This window comes from Cervus elaphus, chromosome X (assembly GCF_910594005.1).
Source record: "Cervus elaphus chromosome X, mCerEla1.1, whole genome shotgun sequence".
Lineage (NCBI taxonomy): Eukaryota > Metazoa > Chordata > Mammalia > Artiodactyla > Cervidae > Cervus > Cervus elaphus.
This window is the reverse complement of record NC_057848.1, coordinates 117,189,300-117,209,373: the sequence shown is the minus strand read 5'-3', so window position 1 is coordinate 117,209,373 and position 20,074 is coordinate 117,189,300. Positions and strand designations below refer to the sequence as shown.

Genomic DNA, 20,074 nt, shown 5'->3' with positions numbered 1-20,074 from the left:
GAAAATAAACTCAAAATGGACTGAAGACCTAAAATGTTATACCTGAAACCATAAAATTCCTAGAAGAAAATAGAACACTTTTTGACATAAATCACAGCAGTTTTTTTTTTTTTATCTGTCTCCTAAGACCAAAGAAATAAAAGCAAAAATAAACAAATGGGACCCAATTAAACCTAAAAGCTTTTGCATGCAAAGGAAACCACTGACAAAATGAAAAGACAACCTACAGAATGGGAGAAAACTTTTGCAAATGGTACAACCAATGATGGGTTAATATCCAAAATACATAAAAACAGTTCATACAACTTGATATTATAAAAATAAGCAACCCAATTAAAAAATGGGCAGAAGACCTGAACATTTTTTGGAAGACATATAGATGGCCAACAGGCACATGTAAAGTTGCTCAACACTGATAACTATTAGAGAAATGCAAATCAAAGCCAGAATGAGATATCACCTCACACCTGTCAAAATGGCTATCATCAAAAAGTTTGCAAATAATAAATGTTGGAGAGGATGTGGAGAAAAAGGAACACTTGTACACTGTTGGTGGGAGTGTAAATTGCTGCAGCCACTATGGAAAACAGTAGGGAGGTTCCTCAAAAAGCTAAAATTAGAACTACCATAGGACCCAGCAATTCCACTTCTGGGTATATACCTGGAAAAAAACAAAAACACTATTTTGAAAAGGTATGTGCACCCTAATTTTCACAGCAGCACTATTTATAATAGCCAACATATGGAAGCAACTGAAGTGCCCATGAACAGAAGAATGGATGAAGAAGAGGTGATACACACACACACACACACACAATAGAATATTACTCAACCATAAAAAGAATGAAATTCTACCATGTGCAGCAACATGGATTAACCTAGAGAATATGCTAAGTGAAATAAGTCAGCAGCAAAAGACAAATACTTTATGACATCACTTATATGTAGAATCTAAAAAATAATAAAAAATAATACAAATGAATATATATGCAGAACAAATAGACTCACAGATATAGAAAACAAGCAAGTGGTTAGCAAAGGAGAGAGGGAAAGGGGGAGGGAAAAATTAGGGTATGGGATTGAGAGATACAAACTAGTATGTATAAAATAAACAACAAGGATGTATTGTCTAGCACAGGGAATTATAGCCATTATCTTGTAGTAACTTTTAATGGAGTACAATCTGCAAAAATACTGAATTACTATGCTGTACACCTGAAACTAATATAATTTTGTAAAGCAACTATATTTCAAAAAAAAAAACAAATAAAGGCATACATTTTTACAGCAGAGTTCACATCCCCACTCTTCCAAATACTGAGCAAGTACCTGTGTTTGATATGTGCATATAGCAGCTGAAGTTAGCTGAACTAGAGGGAGGGTGGGGATTGCTACAGAAAACTTAGCACTGCCACTTTTTGCTGTGTGACTCCCAACCTCTTCACCTCTGCTCTCCTAGTCTGTAAAAATAATCACAAAGACTAGTGCGATGCCTCATATATCCTTTCTGCTCCCTCTATTTCTGAAAAGAATGTCACTAGTAATGGTTTAGAATAGGGTCTTCCTATTTGTGTGTCTGTACATGTGCATGAGTGGGTACCGCATAGCATTCAGAACTTGCCTTAAACACAGTCAGGCTTCCCTGGTGGCTCAGGTGATAAAGAATCTGCCTGCAATGTGCTAGACCCAGGTTCGATCCCTGGGTCAGGAAGATCCCCTGGAGAAGGGAATGGCAACCCACTCTGGTATTACTGCCTGGGAAATCCCACGGATGGAGGAGCCTGGCAGGCTACATGCAGTCCATTGGGTCACAAAGAGTCAGACGCAACTGAGCAACCAACACTTTCCCTTTCTTTCACTTTGAACATAGACATTTCAGATCACACCCTCCAGTCTTCCTAAAGTAAGTAAAATACAAACTTACAAGAATGTAGTACAGGTTTTTGTGGTTCCCATATATTTTATGTCCTTAACTTAAAATAATTTCTTCACGATGAATGACCACCATGGAAGTGTGGGGCAGGTTTTGTAGTGGCAAGGCCTCCAGAAAAGAATCATATTTCTGCCAATCATGATATTTCTGCTGTTATGGGCTTGGCCTTGGGAGTACTGGCAATCAATTACCTGGTTATATCAACCCTATAATCATATTTAGGACAAGTCTTCCTCTCTCTATTATTCTGAGTGTTCTGAAATCAAAAGGGCACTTTTGTATCAAACAATTTATTTTTGTATAAGGACTTGACCTTTGCCCATTACCTTCTCACTGTAGCTTCACAAAGATGACATACAGAGAAGACAACTATTAGGTGCCCCAATGGACATCTGTTCCCTAAGGGTCCAAACTGAACACTCAGTCCCCACTTCTACCAGGGCCTGCCATCTGTTGCTGCCACAAGCAGTTATAGGGTTGGGTCCCACTAATCAGAAGCCACATGGTCTAGGGACCAATCTCCTTGGCACCATGGAGGCTCTTTCTGCTGTCCTTTGGTTCTCCTTGTCTTGTCTATCATGGTACTCTTATGGCTGAGCAGCCCTGCTGTCTCCTCCTCCACCATTATGCCATGGCCTGTGATCCTCACAACTTTCCATAAGACTTTGACACCTACCTGACACCTTATTTCTGGGTTGTCTCTCTTGCTCTATAGCTGGCCCTTGGCAGAAGCTGGATTCTGCACACATTGCCCAGTAACCCCTAGTTGCCTAGGCTCTGCCACTGACCTCTATGTTAAATGAGGCACAGGGAGGTTACAAATATCTCTGAATATGACTGTCATCATTCCAGCCAAGCTCCTATGCTTAGAGTACTGTAATTATGCTCACTTGTTTCTCTCACCAAGTGGGCAGAGTTCTCTTAAGGAAGGAATTCTGTCTTGCTTGCTGCTGTCTTCTAGCTCAGCTCTTAGTTCATAGGAGGTGCTCAGCAAACATCAGTGAATAAGTGAAAAGATAAGAACCCAGATCTCCTACTAAATTCTGGCTTAGGATTTGTCATTAATGTAACAGATTGTTAGGATGAGTAACCCTGGAATTAAATGTTTTCTGGAAACTAGGATTAGATCGTATCCTACTGATTTCTAAATGAATCCAATAATTTTAGAATCATTTCATGGCTCCAACTAACAGCCTCTAATATCTGTCTGGGACGTAAGTTATCTGTCCTAGACCTGCAACTCCACCAACCCTACCTTTGGATTTCTTGCCTCATGAGTCAACAGTGAAATGGGCCATGTTGCATCATGGTTAGACTAGAACAAATGAATTTAAAAGATTTTTAAGTGAAACAATTGATATAAAATTTGTACAGCTTACCTGCAGCAATTTCCTCATTAGCAAGCTTGACTTGCAAACCAAAGATCTGTTCTTGTAATTTGTTGTATGACAGTTTCAGCTTTTCTCGTCTGCTTATCATGTAGCACAGGTTTCGGACCTGTAAGCCCAACCCCCAACAAATAAGAGAGTTTTGTCATGTTACACAAACCTGACAACTGAACATTGTTTAGCTAAAATTAAGACAACTTAATTTTAAGTCACATGGGGTGGGGGGCTGAGGAGAGAAGACAGAACCTAAAAGCTGCATAAAGAGAGCCACTACATTGGTATTCACATGGCATGGTCAATGGTGGGATCATGGTTCCCGTATCAATCAGCAGCACAAGCAAAATCTCCAAAGATACCTTCTCAAGTCTACTCTCCCTGTGGTGTCATGGGCTTGATATTTATCTGTGCAGCCAGGCTGGGAGAACTGAATGATGACTTAACAGTTTAGCTTTCCCTTTAGATCCCTGAGTAAATGGTGGCAATGCTGGATCCAGAATTCTAATGAGTGCTGGACCAGCAGGATAAAAGTCTGCTGGGAAGACTGGAAGTAGCTTTTTTTTGCTCACACTTTCAGCTCAGCCAAGTTTCCATAGTCACAAGGGTGAAATCCTCACTCTCTCATGTTCTCCCCTCTGGACAAGTTACTCAAACTTTCTGTGTCCCAGTTTATTCATCTGAAAATAGGGATAACTGTACCTTCTTCATATGCATGTCAGGATTATGAATTAATATTTACAAAATGCTTAGAAGAGTGGTACCACATAGTAAGTGCTATATTATGTGTGAGTTAAATTTTAAAAAGTGAGTAAAATCAACCCTGCATATTCACTGGAAGAACTGAAGCTGAAGCTCCTGATGTGAAGAGCCAACTCCTGGAAAAGACCCTGATGCTGGGAAAGATTGAGGGCAAAAGGAGAAGGGGATGGCAGAGGACAAGATGTTCGGATGGTATCACTGACTCAAAGGACATGAGTTTGAGCAAACTCTGGGAGATGGTGAAGGACTGGGAAGCCTGGTGTGCTGCAGTCCATGGGGTCGCAAAGAGTCGGACATGACTGAATGACTGAACAACAAAAAATCTATTAGTTCCTCTCCAAATTCTGGTAGCAGAGAAAAAAACAAGCCACCATTACACTTGATTATAAGATTCTCTAGGGTAAACATAGGACCTAACTTATCTTTAAATCCCTACAGTACCTAATTTAGTGTGAATGTGTGTGTGTGTGTATGTATCTCATGAGTTACACTGAATTATCTGGCGCAGAGACTCTCAACCAGGATTAATTTTTCACCCCTAGAGGGCATCTGGTAATTTGAGAACATTTTTGGTTATCACAACTGGGCATGTGGGGGGTTTGCTACTAGCATCTAGGAGGTAGAGGCCAGGGATGCTGCTAAACATTTTACAGTGTCCCTCACAACAAAGAACCATCCAGTCCCAAATGTCAATAGTGCCAAGTTTAAGAAACTCTGATCTGGCACTTTCCTAAGCAAAAATCATTCTTTCTTCAGCCTGCAGTCTTATAAGTGTGTCAGTAAAATATAGCTGAGCCAACTTAGGTTCAACAGTGGAAAAAAAGTAAACCAAATGAAAAATTTATTTCATATTTAAGGTTCATAAAGCATCTAAGTGAGGATAGACTCTTCTATTCTCTGATGTGTCTAGCAGAATTTCAACTAAGCCCAACATTTGGGGCCACAATGAAATCAGAAGATAAGTAAGGGCACAGACGCTTGTACTACAAATATAAATGGGTTGTGTTTTTTTTTTTAAAATCTGGAAGTGTGGCCTCCATTCTTATGCAGACCAAGACCTATACCCTAGGTCATAGCTGGTCACCTTACCCTCTCTAGGTCTTGCCGTAGGTGCATAAACATTCTCATGCGAGTGTGAATACTCTCTTCCCTTGGCTGTACCAGGACATTTTCTTCTTCCTCTTTTGGAGGAAATAATGGCTTATTGAAGTTACTCTTCCGCTTCAGCTTCCAGTAGTTATAGATGAAGTCCACAATTAGCATGGGCAGCCCCAGCTCTGTGGCTACATCTTCCACATTGACCATGGAATAGAACTCCTCCTCCAGCTCCCGAAGCTTCTGTGCCCGCAGGCTGGTCTTCTCACTCTTGGCCTGGCTCTGCTCTGAAGCCCTGTGTAGGGGGTACTCAGACTCCCTGAGCTTTTGCCTGCTTTGGCTGTGCTTGAGGCAGTATGACTTGAACTTTACTTCATCCCCCTTATCTAGGATGGTCTTCATTTCTAGGCTGTGCTCAAAGGCACAGGTGACATGGAAGGCAGTGATGCAAGTTTTTATTGAACACTGTGGAGAGAAAAGATGTGTTAAGGTAGCAGGGCTGTGTGGGGAAAGAGGAAGCTCTATAAGCCTGGGCCTAAATTGAGAGCTCATAGGAAGCAAAGGAAAGACAGGGAGAAAGTTGGTCTTAAACTGACTATGACGGACACCTTTCAAGTAAGCCCGGAAATCTGCTCTTTTACAAAACAATAAAAACAGAGGCAAAACAATTTTTTTTCAAACTCTTCTTTAAATTTTAGCTCAAGCATTAAGTTTTTCTGAGAATTCTTCTTTGGCCCCTATATAAAGAGTCATGCGGTATCTTTTCTGTGACCCCAATATCACCTTATTATATGCTTCTATAATGGTCCTTTTAAACTATACTTAGAGCATAATAAATGTAAAATTCCTGGCCATGACTCTTAAAGACAGAAGCTATGTCATTCATCTTTGCATTGTCATCAACTGTTGAACTAGCAAGTGCTCAAGAAATGCTTCTGAACAAATGAAAGAAAAATAGAATCAATATTACTGCCAGAACAGCTACTGGTTCTAAAAAAGTCACAGGAACTCCAATATTCAAGTAACCTAACTTCTTGAAATTGGTCTTATAGAGCTGTGCTGTCCAACATGGTAGCTAAGGTAGCCAAGTGGTTATCTTAAATTACATATAAAATAAAATTAAAATTACATACAATTAAAAATTCAATTCCTTAGTCACACTAGCCACATTTCAACCATACTGGACAGCACAAATTTCCATCACATCATAGAAAGTTCTACTGAACAGTATGGTTACAGACAATCTGGAATTAAGTTTACAATATTCTTCCATTCATAGATGTAACACATTTCTTAGGCATCACTATGGGGCATGCACTGAGGATTCACAGGGAGGCAAAGAGAACCTAGCCCATGACTGCTAGACTCTTGTGCTGCAGTTAGTTTCAATTACGATTTGTTATGGCTATGTTACAGTTTTCCTTCCAAAGATTTAACATGCACATGTGTTTATATTTTTATGCAAATAAAAGAAGGATAGCAATGGAGGATTTGTTTCAAAAGATATAGTGGGAATTCCCATGATTAAAGCCAAGTCTCAAATCTTTTGGAAGCATGCATCTGGAGGGCAGACTGCTCAATTATCTGTATGTTGGGTTTTTGATAACAAAACATAGAGAATGACCTTGGATACGAATAAAGACTAAAAAAATGCAAAACCTGGCAGGCCTCCTTAAAGACTGAGAAATTCAACACTTAAGAGAATACTGTCAACACATGAAAATATATTCAACATCACTCATTATTAGAGAAATGCAAACCAAAATAATAGTGAGTTATCACCTCATGCTGGTCAGAATGGCCATCATCAAAAAAATTTACAAACTATAAATGCTGGAGAGGATGCAGAGAAAAGGGAACTCTCTTGCACTGCTGATGAGAATGTAAATTGATAAAACCACTAAGGAGAACAGTATGGAGATTTCTTTAAAAACTAGGGATAAAGTTACCATATAACTCAGTAACATATAACTCAGTAATCCCATTACTGGGCATATACCCTGAAAAACTGTATCCCCAATATTCATTGCAGCACTATTTATAATAGCTAGGACATGGAAGCAACCTAGATGACCATCAACAGATGAATGGATAAAGAAGTTGTGGTACATATATACAATGGAATATCAGCCATAAAAATGAACGAATTTGAGTCAGTTGAAATAAGGTGGATGAACCTATAGCCTGTTATACAGAGTGAAGTCAGTCAGAAAGAGAAAAACAAATATTGTGTGTTAATGCATATATATGGAATCTAGAAAAATGATTCCATACTGATGAATCTATCTGCAGGGAAGGACACAGACATATAGGACTGTCTTGTGGTAACAGTGAGGGAAGGAGAAGGTGCGAGGAATTGAGAGAGTAGCACTGACATATATACACTACCATGTGTAAAATAGATAGTTAATAAAAAGCTGCTATATAACACAGGAAGCCCAGCCCAGCACTCTGTGACGACCTAGAGGGGTAGGATGGGGGGGTCTGGGAGGGAGGCTCAAGAGTGAAGGGATATATATATATATGTGTGTGTGTGTGTGTATATATGTGTGTGTATACACACATACACTTATGGTTGATTTGTGTTGTTGTATAGCAGAAACCAACACAACATAGTAAAGCAATTATCCTCCAATTAAAAAAAAAAAGAATACTGGCAACCACCGAAGCTTTAATGGGAGCAGATTCCACTTAATCTAATTTCACAGGATAAAGAATTCCAGGGATGGACAACAATTCAGAGATCATCTTATACAACCTCACACATGTTATTACTTGTGAAAAGTAGTGAAAGTGTTAGTTGCTTAGTCGTGTCTGACTCTTTGCAACCCCATGCTCTGTAGCCCACTGGGCTCCTCTGTCCATGGAATTCTCCAGGCAAGAATATTGGAGTGTGTTGCCATTTCCTTCTCCAGGGGATATTTCCGACTAAGGGATTGAACCTGCGTCTCCTGCATTGCAGGTGAATTCTTTATTGTCTGAGCAACCAGGGAAGCCCATTAGTAGTTGTACTTCCTGTAAAGTACCTGATTTTCTACCTAAACTGCCCCCTACCCTCAACTCCTACTTTTCAGTTAAGTGGTACTCTAGCCACTTACTGCATTCCTAAAACAGCCCACCCCAACTTAGCTCAACTGGGAGAGTTTGTTCTGTTACATTGAAATTTGTATCCTTAAAAATTTTATGATTTGAAAAGTCTCATGAAAACAAGGATGATGAAAAGCCCAAACTATAGTTTTATTTGGATTCCTTCTGTTATCCCTTGACTAAGAAACTAGCTGGCCGTTTAAAAAACAAGTAGCAAAAGGCATTCCATAGGAAAAGGTTAAAAATGTTGGGCATAGTGCTCTTCTGCTGTTTAATAGACAAAAATATGGGAAGAGAAAGCAAAAGGAATGTTTTCTGTTCAGGAGATGAGCGTGTGACATAAAACTACTACTAATGGGAAGCTAAAAACAGATCATCTCTCTTAGATCAAATTTATAAAATGTAGAGACATAAATATAAATTACTCAAAATAAAAGACAATAACATGAACAAGAATTGGGTACTTAGATGAAAAATGAAATGTCCCTAGGAAACTGCCATAAAATCCATCTAGTTTCAAAAAAGGTCATATTCTAGGTCATACTCAAAGTTGGAAGTCCACAATATGTATCTCGGTGATAAAGGAGAAATGCTAACCAATCAAATAACTTTTTACTTTTTCCCCAAAATATATATTTGGCACATTCTATTAAACAAAATGCTTTTGTATATATCTCATTTCTACTGTAATCACTTAAGGTGACAGGGGTGGTGGTATTTTAATGCCCATTTAAAAAGAACAGCTTTACTGAGATATAATTTACATACCACAAAACTCATCAATTTTAAGTATACATTTCAATGTTTTTAATATATTTCCAGAGTTGTACAACCATCACCACTCTGTAATTCCAGTACATTTTCATCATCCCCAAAAGAAATCTCATTTCTATTTGCCACTCCCTGTTCCCAATCCCAGCCCTGAGCAACCACTAGTCTACTTTGTGTCTCTATAGAAATGCCTAGCCTGGGCATTTCATGTGAGTGGAATCATAGGTGGCAGTTTATATCTGGTTTCTTTCTTAGCATGTTTTCAATGTTGCAGCAGGTATTAGAATTTCATCCTTTTTAAAATATGGTCAAATAATATTCCATTATATTGGATATACCACATTTGTTTATCCATTCTTCAGTTGATGGACATTTAGACTATTTTTACCTTTTAGCTATTATGAAATAATGCTGCTATGAAGATTTGTGTCCAGTTTTTGTGTGGATGTATGTTTTCACTTCTCTTTGGTAATGTGCAATAAAGGATTAACTTTGCCAAAGAAAACTTTGGCCCTTTGCCTCTAGCTCCTGAGAGGTAACCTCTTAACCTTCAGAATGTCCTGTCTGATAAGAGTGTCTTTATTTACCTGGAGGCCTTGGGCCATGTCAGAGTCTCTGCTAACAATGTGATTTATGGTGGAAGCTCTGAGTTATGTGGTATCAGCCTGACCTTTGGAGGGACTGGAGAGACTAGAGACTAAGTCCAGCTATGCAGGTGGTCAGTCATGTCTACGTGACCAACTCCTAATAAAATCTCTGAACACCAAGGCTTGGGTGGTTTTGCTGGTTGGCAATACTCTGTGTGTATTATCATACACCAATCTGAGAAAAATAAGCACTGTCCACAAGATTCCACTTAGGAAACTGGAAGCTCTGTGCCTGGTCTCTTCTGGACCCTGCCCTATGTACCTCTTCCTTTTGCTGATTTTAATCTGTATTCTTTCACTGTAATAAACTATGACCATGAGTATAAATGTTTTTGAGTTCTGTGAGTACTTCTAATGAATTATTGAATTTGAGGGTGGTCTTGGGGACCTCTAACTTGTAGGTATATATACTTAGAAGTGGAATTACCAAGACATACAGTAACTCTATGTCTAACTTTTTGAAGAATCGCCAAACTGTTTTCCACAGTAGTTATGCATTTTACATTCCCATCAGCAACACATGAGTTCTAATTTCTCCACCTTCTTGCCAATAATTGTTATTGTCTGCTTTTTTTTATTATTACCACCCTAATGAGTATGAAGTAATATCTCACTGTGGTTTACTTTTAAAGGGGTTAAAAAGAAATAATTTTCTACTTATTTTTCAGAAATTATAGAAGAGAAATGAGTTTTTGAAATACTTTCATTAGAGGGAAAATGCTATCCTTACATGTTCACATTTGTAAGGGGAGTTGGAGTTTCTTGTGGGATGAGAATTGAATCAGATAGGGTGGTTAGAATAAAAATCTTTGAAAAAGAACACCAGAGACTGATTTAGGAATTAAATTGTTTCTTGCCTCTTTAAATAAATATTTTATTACTCGCCCTAAAAGAAAACAGTGTGTACTCCTCAAAAGCAGATAACATCTGCGCTGAACACCATGGGCCTGGTGCATTTGTCCTCAGCAATTCTTATCCTGCTGCAGGGCAGTGTCCATTTGGTTACCCTTAATACCCAATGATCTGTGAACAGACAAATGGGTGATATCAGAGCAATTTTCTCAAAGTCTGGTCACTGACACCATGTCATAAATGGTTCAAAGTCAGCCTACAAAACTTATTTAGCTGTTATGTACTTAAACTCTAGCACCAACAGTGGCCACCAGTCCTTCTGATCTCTTATCCCTAAGGGTCTGCAAGGTCTGATGGGTGATATCACTTGAGTGTTACTTAACTTTCCTCATGTTTGTATCTGGTCTCCCTTAATAGACTATACATGCCTGAAGGCAAGGACCAGAAATATCTTAGTACAGGAACAATCTGTATTCACAAATAAAATTTGGAATAGATGAAAAAAATATTAAGATGCTTTCCCTCTTATTTTTTTGGTGCCCTTTAATCTTAATATTTAATTTCCTTCTCTACCAGTACCACCTTTAATAGTCACTGAGTAGACATACTTGCATTTCCCCACTTGTCAAAGATTTTCACTTGTTTTTAAAAAGTTCACTTCCCTCATAGTCAAAAGCTATTTACTATTAGCCTAACAGTAAACTCCTGGTTGCCCACCAATTTATTCTGACTTCAATATACACGCATGTAACTCCAGACATGCCCACATTCCTCTACTGTCAAAAGGGGCACCTACACCAGCACCAAATGTTTAATGATTCTATTCAGTTTGGCTGGATGAATGCCAGGACTTTACATCAACAAAGTCAGATTGATGCCAGGAAATAATATTAGTATGAACAATAATAACAAGTACAACTACTAGTACCACACATATTTACTGAGTATTCAGTATCTGTTAGGCACTGTGTTAAGTTCTTCACCACCTCCTTAAGTAGGTACTATTTTATCATCTCCATTTATAGATGTGGAAACTGAGGAACAGATCTGGTAGGTAACTTCTTCAAGACTACATAACAAACAAGAGATGGAATCAGGATTTGGACCCCGGGAATCTGGCTTCAAATATCATATTTTTAACAACTGTTCTTTCTTTGTTTTTTCCTCAGGGAAGGCCTAAAACATCTAGATTTAGGCTGAATGGGGCTTGAAGATAAGATACATAAGGACCCTAAAGGAATTCTGGAAAGGTGGCAGATGGACTGTATGTCCATGGTCTAGGCAAAATTCGGAGCTGTCTGGGGCATCTGTTTCGAACCCAGTCTTTAGGATCTGTCCCAGAAATCCAGAAATTTTCATCCTCAGAAGAAATGTTCTAGCTCCCAGATATAGAGGCTGTAGATAGTGGCTAGTCTAGATCCCAAAACCACCAGTGTGAGATTCTATCCTTGCCAAATGAATGTTTCCAAATCCAAAGAAGGGGAGAGATGTGGGTATTCCCTACTGCTGGAAGGTAGGAAGAATAAATACAATTCACAGGTAAGAAATCTCCATAGAGAGTTTATAAAGCAGAGTACTTGAAATGTGTGTGACTAATCACAAATACCCTTAAATAAACCTCTGAAAAACAATGATGCTAATAAAACTTGACCCCCACCCATATTCTGCTTATACTAACAGAGTGGGCTTTGTTTTCCATAGCTGACATCTAGTTTTACTGTGGGGAAAGGGACCAAAACCCCTTTTCCCTTTTAAGCCACCATTAAGTTAATTCCAAACTGGTAAGTAATTTAGAATCTTGTTTCCTGTATGGGAATCAAAAGCAGTAAACAAATACAGTATATTGGTATAAGCAGAACATAGGTGGAGAAAAACACAACCACACTTCACAAGGTCACCTGAATTTCACTCTCCCTCACCTGGGGGGAAGATCTTTAATGCAGCCTGGCACTTAAACTGCACTTTCCCAAACCAAAACACTATTTCACACCTCTTCTCTCCCCAGATTGGAGACTTCACCCACATCCTAACTCTCAGCTGATGATTCTGTTTCCTGCCTCACTGAGGAAATTATAACAATCAAAAGAGCACTATGCAGATTCCCGGCAGCATACCTACTTAATACTGTGCCTATACACTCTGCGTTTGAGTCTGTTACCCGGGAAGAACAATCTGTGCTCTTACCTGAAGCCACCCCTCTCTTACCTACAGAAAAGCCTCTATCCAACAGTTTTTCCTCTCCACTGGGTCACTCTCTTTGCATGCATACTGTTATGTTCTATATGTTAACAAGCAAACATACAGTAGTTTTTCAGTATCCACGGGGAACTGGTTCTAGACTTCCTGTGGGTACCAAAATCCACGGATGCGTAATCCCTTATATATTGATAAAATGGCGTAGTATTTACATGTAACCTATGCACATCCTCCCATACTTTAAATCATTATAAAACTAGTACAATGCAAATGCTATGTAATAGTTGTCTGTGCAAGGCAAATTCAAATTTCCTTTTTGTAACTTCCTGGAATTTTTTCTGAATATTTTCAGTTTGCCATTGGTTGAACCTGTGGATGTGGAACCTGTGGAAACAGAGGGCTGACTGTATATACTTGTTATTTCTTCCATCTTAAAGAGTGAACTTCTTTTCCCCACTTTTCCAGACTTCCTACTCTATTTCTTTGCCCTGACCTTTGGCAATGTAGCTTTTGCCATCACCACTCCAGCTAAATTGCTCATCCAGATTACTAATAATCACATTGCTAAATTCAGGGATCAATGTGTAGTCCTCATCTTACTTCAGCAGTATTTTTACATCACTGATCATTTCCTTCTCCTGGAAATGCTTTCTTTCCTTGGTTTCTAGGCTACTACACTGTCTTGGTTTCCTCCTGTCTCCCTGATGACTTCTTAGTCTCCTCTGCTCTCTCTCCTTATTCCCCTGACTACTGGAATGCTTCAAGGTCTAGTGCTTGGTACTGTTCTCCTCTCTATCTACACACACTCACTCAGTGATCTTACCCAGTTCACGCTAAAGATATCTACACAATGACTCCCAAATTTATGTCTTCAGTCCAAAACTTCCTCACAAACTCCCACAGACAACCATCAGTTTGATATTTCCACTCGGCTATCTGATAGACATCTCAAACTTAAATATCTAAAACTGAACTCATGTTGATCTTTCCCTCCACATCTCTTCTAACTGGAGAGTATTCCATTCAGTTTATGGAAACTTTACCCTTCTCCCTGTTTGGGCCAAAATCTGGAAGCATCCCCAACTCCTATCTTTCTCGCTCACCTCGCATCCTATTCATAGCTAATCCTGTTGGCTCTATTTTCAACATTCATCCAGAACCAATCACTTTTCACCACCTCCACAGGGCTATCACTCCAGACAAAGCCACCCCAGCCATCTCTCAAGGATTACTATAAAAGCTTCCGAATTGCTTTTCTTGTTCCTAACCTTCCCTCCTCGCAGTCTACTCCAAATAAGCAGCCAGAGTGCCTATTTTTGTTTCTAACATTTTACTATGGAAAAATCTACATAACAGCATAAAGAACACTCATTATATACTCATTATCCAGCTTCGATAATTAATGTATAACCTGTCTTGTTTCATTTTTAACCTCTGTAGTACCCTGCCCTCCAGACTGTTTTGAAGCAAATCTTAGACATCATTCCATAGTGATCTGTTAAAAATATAAATCAAATATGTCACTCATCTGCTCAAAACCTGCCAAGGCTCCCCCTTTAAATGCTGAGCAAAAACAAAAGATCTTTTCTTTTTTTTAATCTTTTGGCAGCACTGTGTGGCATGTGGCATCTTAGTTCTCTCAAAAAGGGACCAAACCCATGCCCTTTGCCTTGGAAGCTTGGAGTCTTAACCACTGGACAGCCAGGAAAGTCCTCAAATAAAAGACCTTATAAGGGCCCTGGGAACCCTTCACCATGGGTTTGCACACCATGGCCCACAGACTAAATGCAGCCGACTGCCTGTTGTAATGTGGCCCAAGAAATATGAATAGGAGCTAAAGATGGTTTTTATGTTTTTAAATAGTGGAAAACAATCAAAAGAATAAGAATATTTTATGATTTAAAGTGACTTTTAAATTTTAGAGTCCATAAATAAAGTTTTATTGGTATACAGCCATCCTCATTTGCTTAAGTACTGTCTATGGCTGCCTTTGTGTTATAAAGACAGAGATGACTAATTGTGACACAGAGTATATGGCCTGAAAAGCTTAAATATTTACTATCTGGCCCTATACAGAAAAAAGTTGCCAACCCTTGCCCTAACCAATCAGATCCCTGTGTAATCTCTCTGATCTTCTCTTCCCACACACTCCATTACAGTCTCACGGGCCTCTTTCCTATCACTCAGACAGGCCAAACACACTCCTGTCTCGGGGCCTTTGCACTGGCTGATCCCTCTGCTGGGAACATTTTTACCCCAAATATATGCAGTGTCTTCTCTCACCTTCAAGTCTTTGCTCAAATGTCACAACTATGGTGAGTCTTACTCTGACCATTTTATTTAAACTTGCAGTGTATGCTCCCTACCCAACAATCCCCATCTTCTTTCTATACTTCATATTTTGGCACATTTTTCCTTTCCATAGCACATACTGTCTTATAATGTGCTATTTAATATGTATTGCTTATCACTGATTTCTCTCAAATCAAAATGTAAGTACCCTGGTGCAAAGTTCTTTTTTGGTCCATTGATAAATCCAAAGTGCCTAGAACAATGCCTGGCACACAATTAGGCACTCAAATATTTGTTGAATACGTGAAATTCCTAATAATCAAAATTTTAAGAGACTTTTGTGACTACCACAGCAGCATACATCTCTACTTCACTGATCCATGTATCAACACAATGATAATTGAAGCATGGCAGGTACCTCACAGAAGAAATTCTCCACCTGATACTGACCACAGCGAGGTAACAAGAAAGTCAACACTGTTTACACCAAAGAGTTGCTGAAATCTCTTACCCAAGCCACTGCTGCCAGTTGTTGGCACAGCTAAGAATGTATGATAACTGTAATGGAGAGGCTGGCAAATAGTTACCTAACAATCAAAGGACATTACTGAAAGTATACATTCAGTGGATCCTAAACCAAGGAAGAAGAAAAGTTGAGCTATGCATCCTATGTAGCTGGTATTTCTCCAGTGGCTTTGGATGCTGACCAGCATCTGGGAGACAGTTGAGGTGGTATAGCAAAGGTCCAAATAAGACATTAGACAGAAAGAAATACATGGGGTGTGGAGTCTGGGATCAAGGCATGACAAGATAATGATGGCTGAATTCCCAAGGAGGGTCATTATATGGAAAATGGAGACAGTCTCACACACACACACACAAATTTCTAGTTTGGGCCATTCAGAGAAGTCCACCAGAACAAAGCAACTGGAGTGATGAAAAGTGTTATTGAATCTTCTCACTGCTTAACACTACTTTCTGGAAACACCAGAGTCAGAATTTTGAAGCCAGATTATCGCTTGCTTAGAACTTAATGCTGGTTCATGAAACTACATGCAACAGAGGAACTGGATGGGGAATGTTGAAACAAGTAAAAATGATGGATGTATTTTCTTTTATTACCTCAACAAGAAAGCTGAGAATTAGCTATTATATATCTGTATTTTAACAACCATATTTTAAGCCACTACTTTCATTTAGTAAATTCATAGTATACTAAGCAGAGATATTACAAAAGTAAAGGTAGTATATAGATGCATTACAAATTATCTGTTATAAAAAGGTGTTGGATCTGTTAAGATTGAGAAAAACTAAGACTTCATTGGAACTTCATTAAATCTCTAATTTACTCAGTAAAAAAAAATTAAGTCTTAATTTGGAAATACCTTTACAAAATGCAGAATCTAAACTCAAATGAAAAACCCACTCCAGAATGTTTTTTTCCATCCATCTATTCACTCATCATTCACCTATCAATCTAATATTTATTGTCAATCTGCCATGTCAGGGGTTTGGAGGATCTAAGGATGAAACAGTTCGAGCTTGCAGCCTCCTAGGGAAGCTAAGGCTTGTAGGTAAGTAACTACAATAGAGGGCAGAATGTGGTAATATGGTGCATTTTTTCTCTCATCACAGTCATGCTGCCAATTACTAACTGCTGTAAAAAATCACCCTTTAAAGCAGTAAATATGGGGGAAAATGCAGGGAGAACAATAAGGACAGTAAGTAAATTAATGGATGTAAATCCAATGTGCTATTATAAAATGACTATATGGTAATTATGAAAACATGGAAAATATTTTTTTTACTGGGGAGAATGCATATTACATTTAATCTATGATACAATTAAATACAGTTATAGTTATTCAATAGGCTGACACTGGGCAGGCATTCTCCTTTGTGCTAGGGAAACAATGATGCATAACCATGGCCCTCAAGAAGCTCACATGTGGGGAGCAATCAGGAGGGAACTTAGGAAAGCCTAAAAAGGCAATGTGTTAATGCAGTAGACCCCATGGGAATAGTTTTCCTTAAACAATTTCCTCCTTATACTTGCTAAAGTGCTATAGTTAAATAAAATCAGCGAAAAAAAATTTTTTTTAAAAAGCAAGACAAAGTATGCAGTCCTGTCAAATGTAAAAATGAGTTTAAAAACTAAAAGGGCTTTTGGGGTCCAGGTTTAAAGCAAGACATCTACAAGATGAATCAGATAGCAAGAAACCTCATGAAACACCTAGAGACACTGTCCCTAAGCTATGACATCATATGGCCCCCTTTCTGTGAAGAAGGTGAACATGCAAACCTAACTGGAACCAGCCTGTAGCTCCGATGCAAGTGGCCTGGGGAGTGGAAGGTCAGCCCTTACTCCCTTCTTGCCAGGAAAGCCACCTTACTACATTTGGAATAAAAGGTGAGATGACATTCTGGAAAACTAGATTATGAAGGATCAATATTTCTGCCTTTTCTGGGTGTAACTGGCCTCTCCCAGCCCATTCTCCACCTCCCCCCCAAATGCTGCTTTTGGGTGTGCCAGCTACAACTTCTACTTCAAGAAGCTAAATTTCTATGCCTCAGATGTCTCAGAAAACTCTACTTGCACTATCATATGCAACAATTGTGCCTTTGAGAATGACTTTCAAGTCTATCAAACCAGAATTTATCCATTTAGATACATCTTTCCTATCAAGTGAGTTGCACTTAGTCCAACAACAGAATTATCTGTCAAACTGCCCTGGAACTCAAGTCGTCCATCCTCCATGGGTGAGCCACACAAGAACACGGGCCTGGTTGTTTAGAAGTTATGGCTTGTTTCCACCCAGGATCATCTAGCTTCAGAACTCACCTAATTCATCAGATCTGACAGCAAAGGATGGGAATTAACCACCACTATGGCTACTAAGAAGAATAAGCTGAAGGGTCCAGAGGCAACATCAAAAAAACAGTTCCAGAAATGGTCTGCATAAGTAGCAGAGCTCCAGAAGTGAGTGGAAGGTGGCTTCCTGAGTACCTTTCAGTTAGCAGGATGCTCTCACTGGGAGGGTGAGTTTGGCTAATTTGGTGTTAACCCACTCCACCACTTCTCATTGGACTTACCTGAATACAAGCACCTGTCTTCAACTTGCACAAGCTGCAGACTAAGGCCCACCGACTGGGCGGAATGTGGGAGATCTTTGTGATTGGTTCCATTCTCTCAGGACAAGCAATGCTGACCTACAAATAAAACACCACCATAAGGCAGAAGGCACCAAGGCATTCCAGAAGTACCTTTCACAAACCCTGAGTGGTATTACTCGCAGCTCAGAACATTGAAACAATGAGGTAAGCCATGTCTCTTAAGGTTATTATGGAACTAAGAATAAATGAAACCTGTCTCTAGCCACTGCTCAGGCCTTCAATCATTTCCAGTAATATATACAATTCATATATAGGAGGAGAGGGCAGAAGTAGAGACTAAGCATGGTTACCTTAATGAATCAAAGATATCTACACTTTACTTAGGAACCAAAGAAAGCTACTGAGGAAAGGAATTAAGATTCACAAAATCTAGCATCTCTTACATGTTTGAGATGGTGCCACACGCCTTGTTTTTTTCATTTAACCAATGAACGATGAAAAACAGAGGCAGTGACATAATATTATTGGAAAGTAGTAGCAATCTGCAGCACATAAGTAGAAAAGATGAGGATGCTAACATTTTAAAGCCAATCTTTAAAATCATGTAACTACTACCAGCTTAGTCCATTCCCCCAGCCAAAGTAGCTTGCTTGCTTTATTTATTTTTCATTTTTTTGGGCCATGCCACATGTACAGGATCTTAGTTTCCTGATCAGGGATTGAACCATGCCTCCTGCAGTAGAAGCAGAGTCCTAACGATGTACTCAAAGTAGCTTTAAAGTGAAACGAGTCTTTGAGAGAGTGCTGAAAGAAATGCTTTTTAAAAAAAGATGGAAATTTGTGTGTGTGTGTGTGTGTGTGTGTGTGTGTGTGTATGAAAATAAGGGGTCAAGCAACTTCTGATAAGAAGTGTTTTCTTTTTTCTTTAAAAATATATAATGTGTTTTTAAGAAACAACTTTAAAAAGTGAAGGACCATTGAACAAGGACAGTTAAACAAGTACAAGTTCCACCCACATCAAGAAAGCAACAGTAGCAAGATCAGGGACATCTTGAACAGGCCCAAAGGTACTAGAAATCAGGTACTAGAAACCTTAAGAGAAGGTCAATGGTGAGAAAGCTTCTTTTAAAAAAAACTCTTCCTGAGTCATATTCCAGACTTCTAACATTTTTTTTTCAGACTTTTAATATTTTGAAAGAATCTGCTTTATTAGCTAGGGAATTTGCTACTGGAAATTACTGATTCTCCGGCTAGAAACCTCAGAATTCATTTCACACGTCTATTAGCTGGATGTTCTTAGTAAGAAAAATAAAACCACTACTCAAATTAAAAAAAAAAATTGACTTCTGTATCCATAAGAGGGCTTCCCAGGTGGCGTAGTAGTAAAGAATCCGCCTGCCAGTGCAGGTTCGGTCTCTAGGTCAGGAAGTAGTAGCCATTTCCTGGAGTAGGAAATGGCAACCAGCTCCAGTATTCTTGCCTGGGAAATCCCATGGACAGAGGAGCCTGGCGGGCTACAGTCCATGGGGTCGAAAAAAGTCAGACTCAGCACACATATCCATAAGAATACTGTAGTATGTACCTAGGATTTTCAGTTCAGAAGTTGCAGCTTGCAGGCTCTAGAGGATGCGGGTTCAGTAGTTGTGGTGCATGGGCCTAGTTGCCCGTGCATGTGGAATCTTCCTGGACCAGGGATTGAACCCATGTCCTCTGATTGAACCCAAGGCAGGCAGACTCTTAATCACTGGATCATCAGGGAAATCCAACATATGGTACTTTTAAGGTAGGTTTTGCCTTAAAAAAATCTGCTGCTTATCCCCTTTTCTCTCATCCAAATTTATCCAATACCACTGGCAAAAGTGAAACATGAAAGTGTTAGTCACTCAGTTGTGTCTGACTCTTGGTGACCCCATGGACTATAGCCTGCCAGGCTCCTATGTTCA

General features: G+C 39.2%; 1 protein-coding gene across 2 annotated transcripts in view; it reads right to left on the bottom strand.

Annotated features, from left to right (window-relative positions):
- JADE3 (jade family PHD finger 3) overlaps positions 1-20,074 on the bottom strand; it is a 139,755-nt gene that overhangs the window by 3,985 nt on the left and 115,696 nt on the right. For both annotated transcript variants that reach the window (XM_043896152.1, XM_043896150.1), the window contains exons 8-10: positions 18,111-18,227; positions 5,167-5,637; positions 3,313-3,430 (exon numbers count right to left, since the gene is read on the bottom strand). In XM_043896152.1, the coding sequence (XP_043752087.1) occupies positions 3,313-3,430; positions 5,167-5,637; positions 18,111-18,227 (706 nt within the window). The remainder of the gene's footprint in view (positions 1-3,312; positions 3,431-5,166; positions 5,638-18,110; positions 18,228-20,074) is intronic.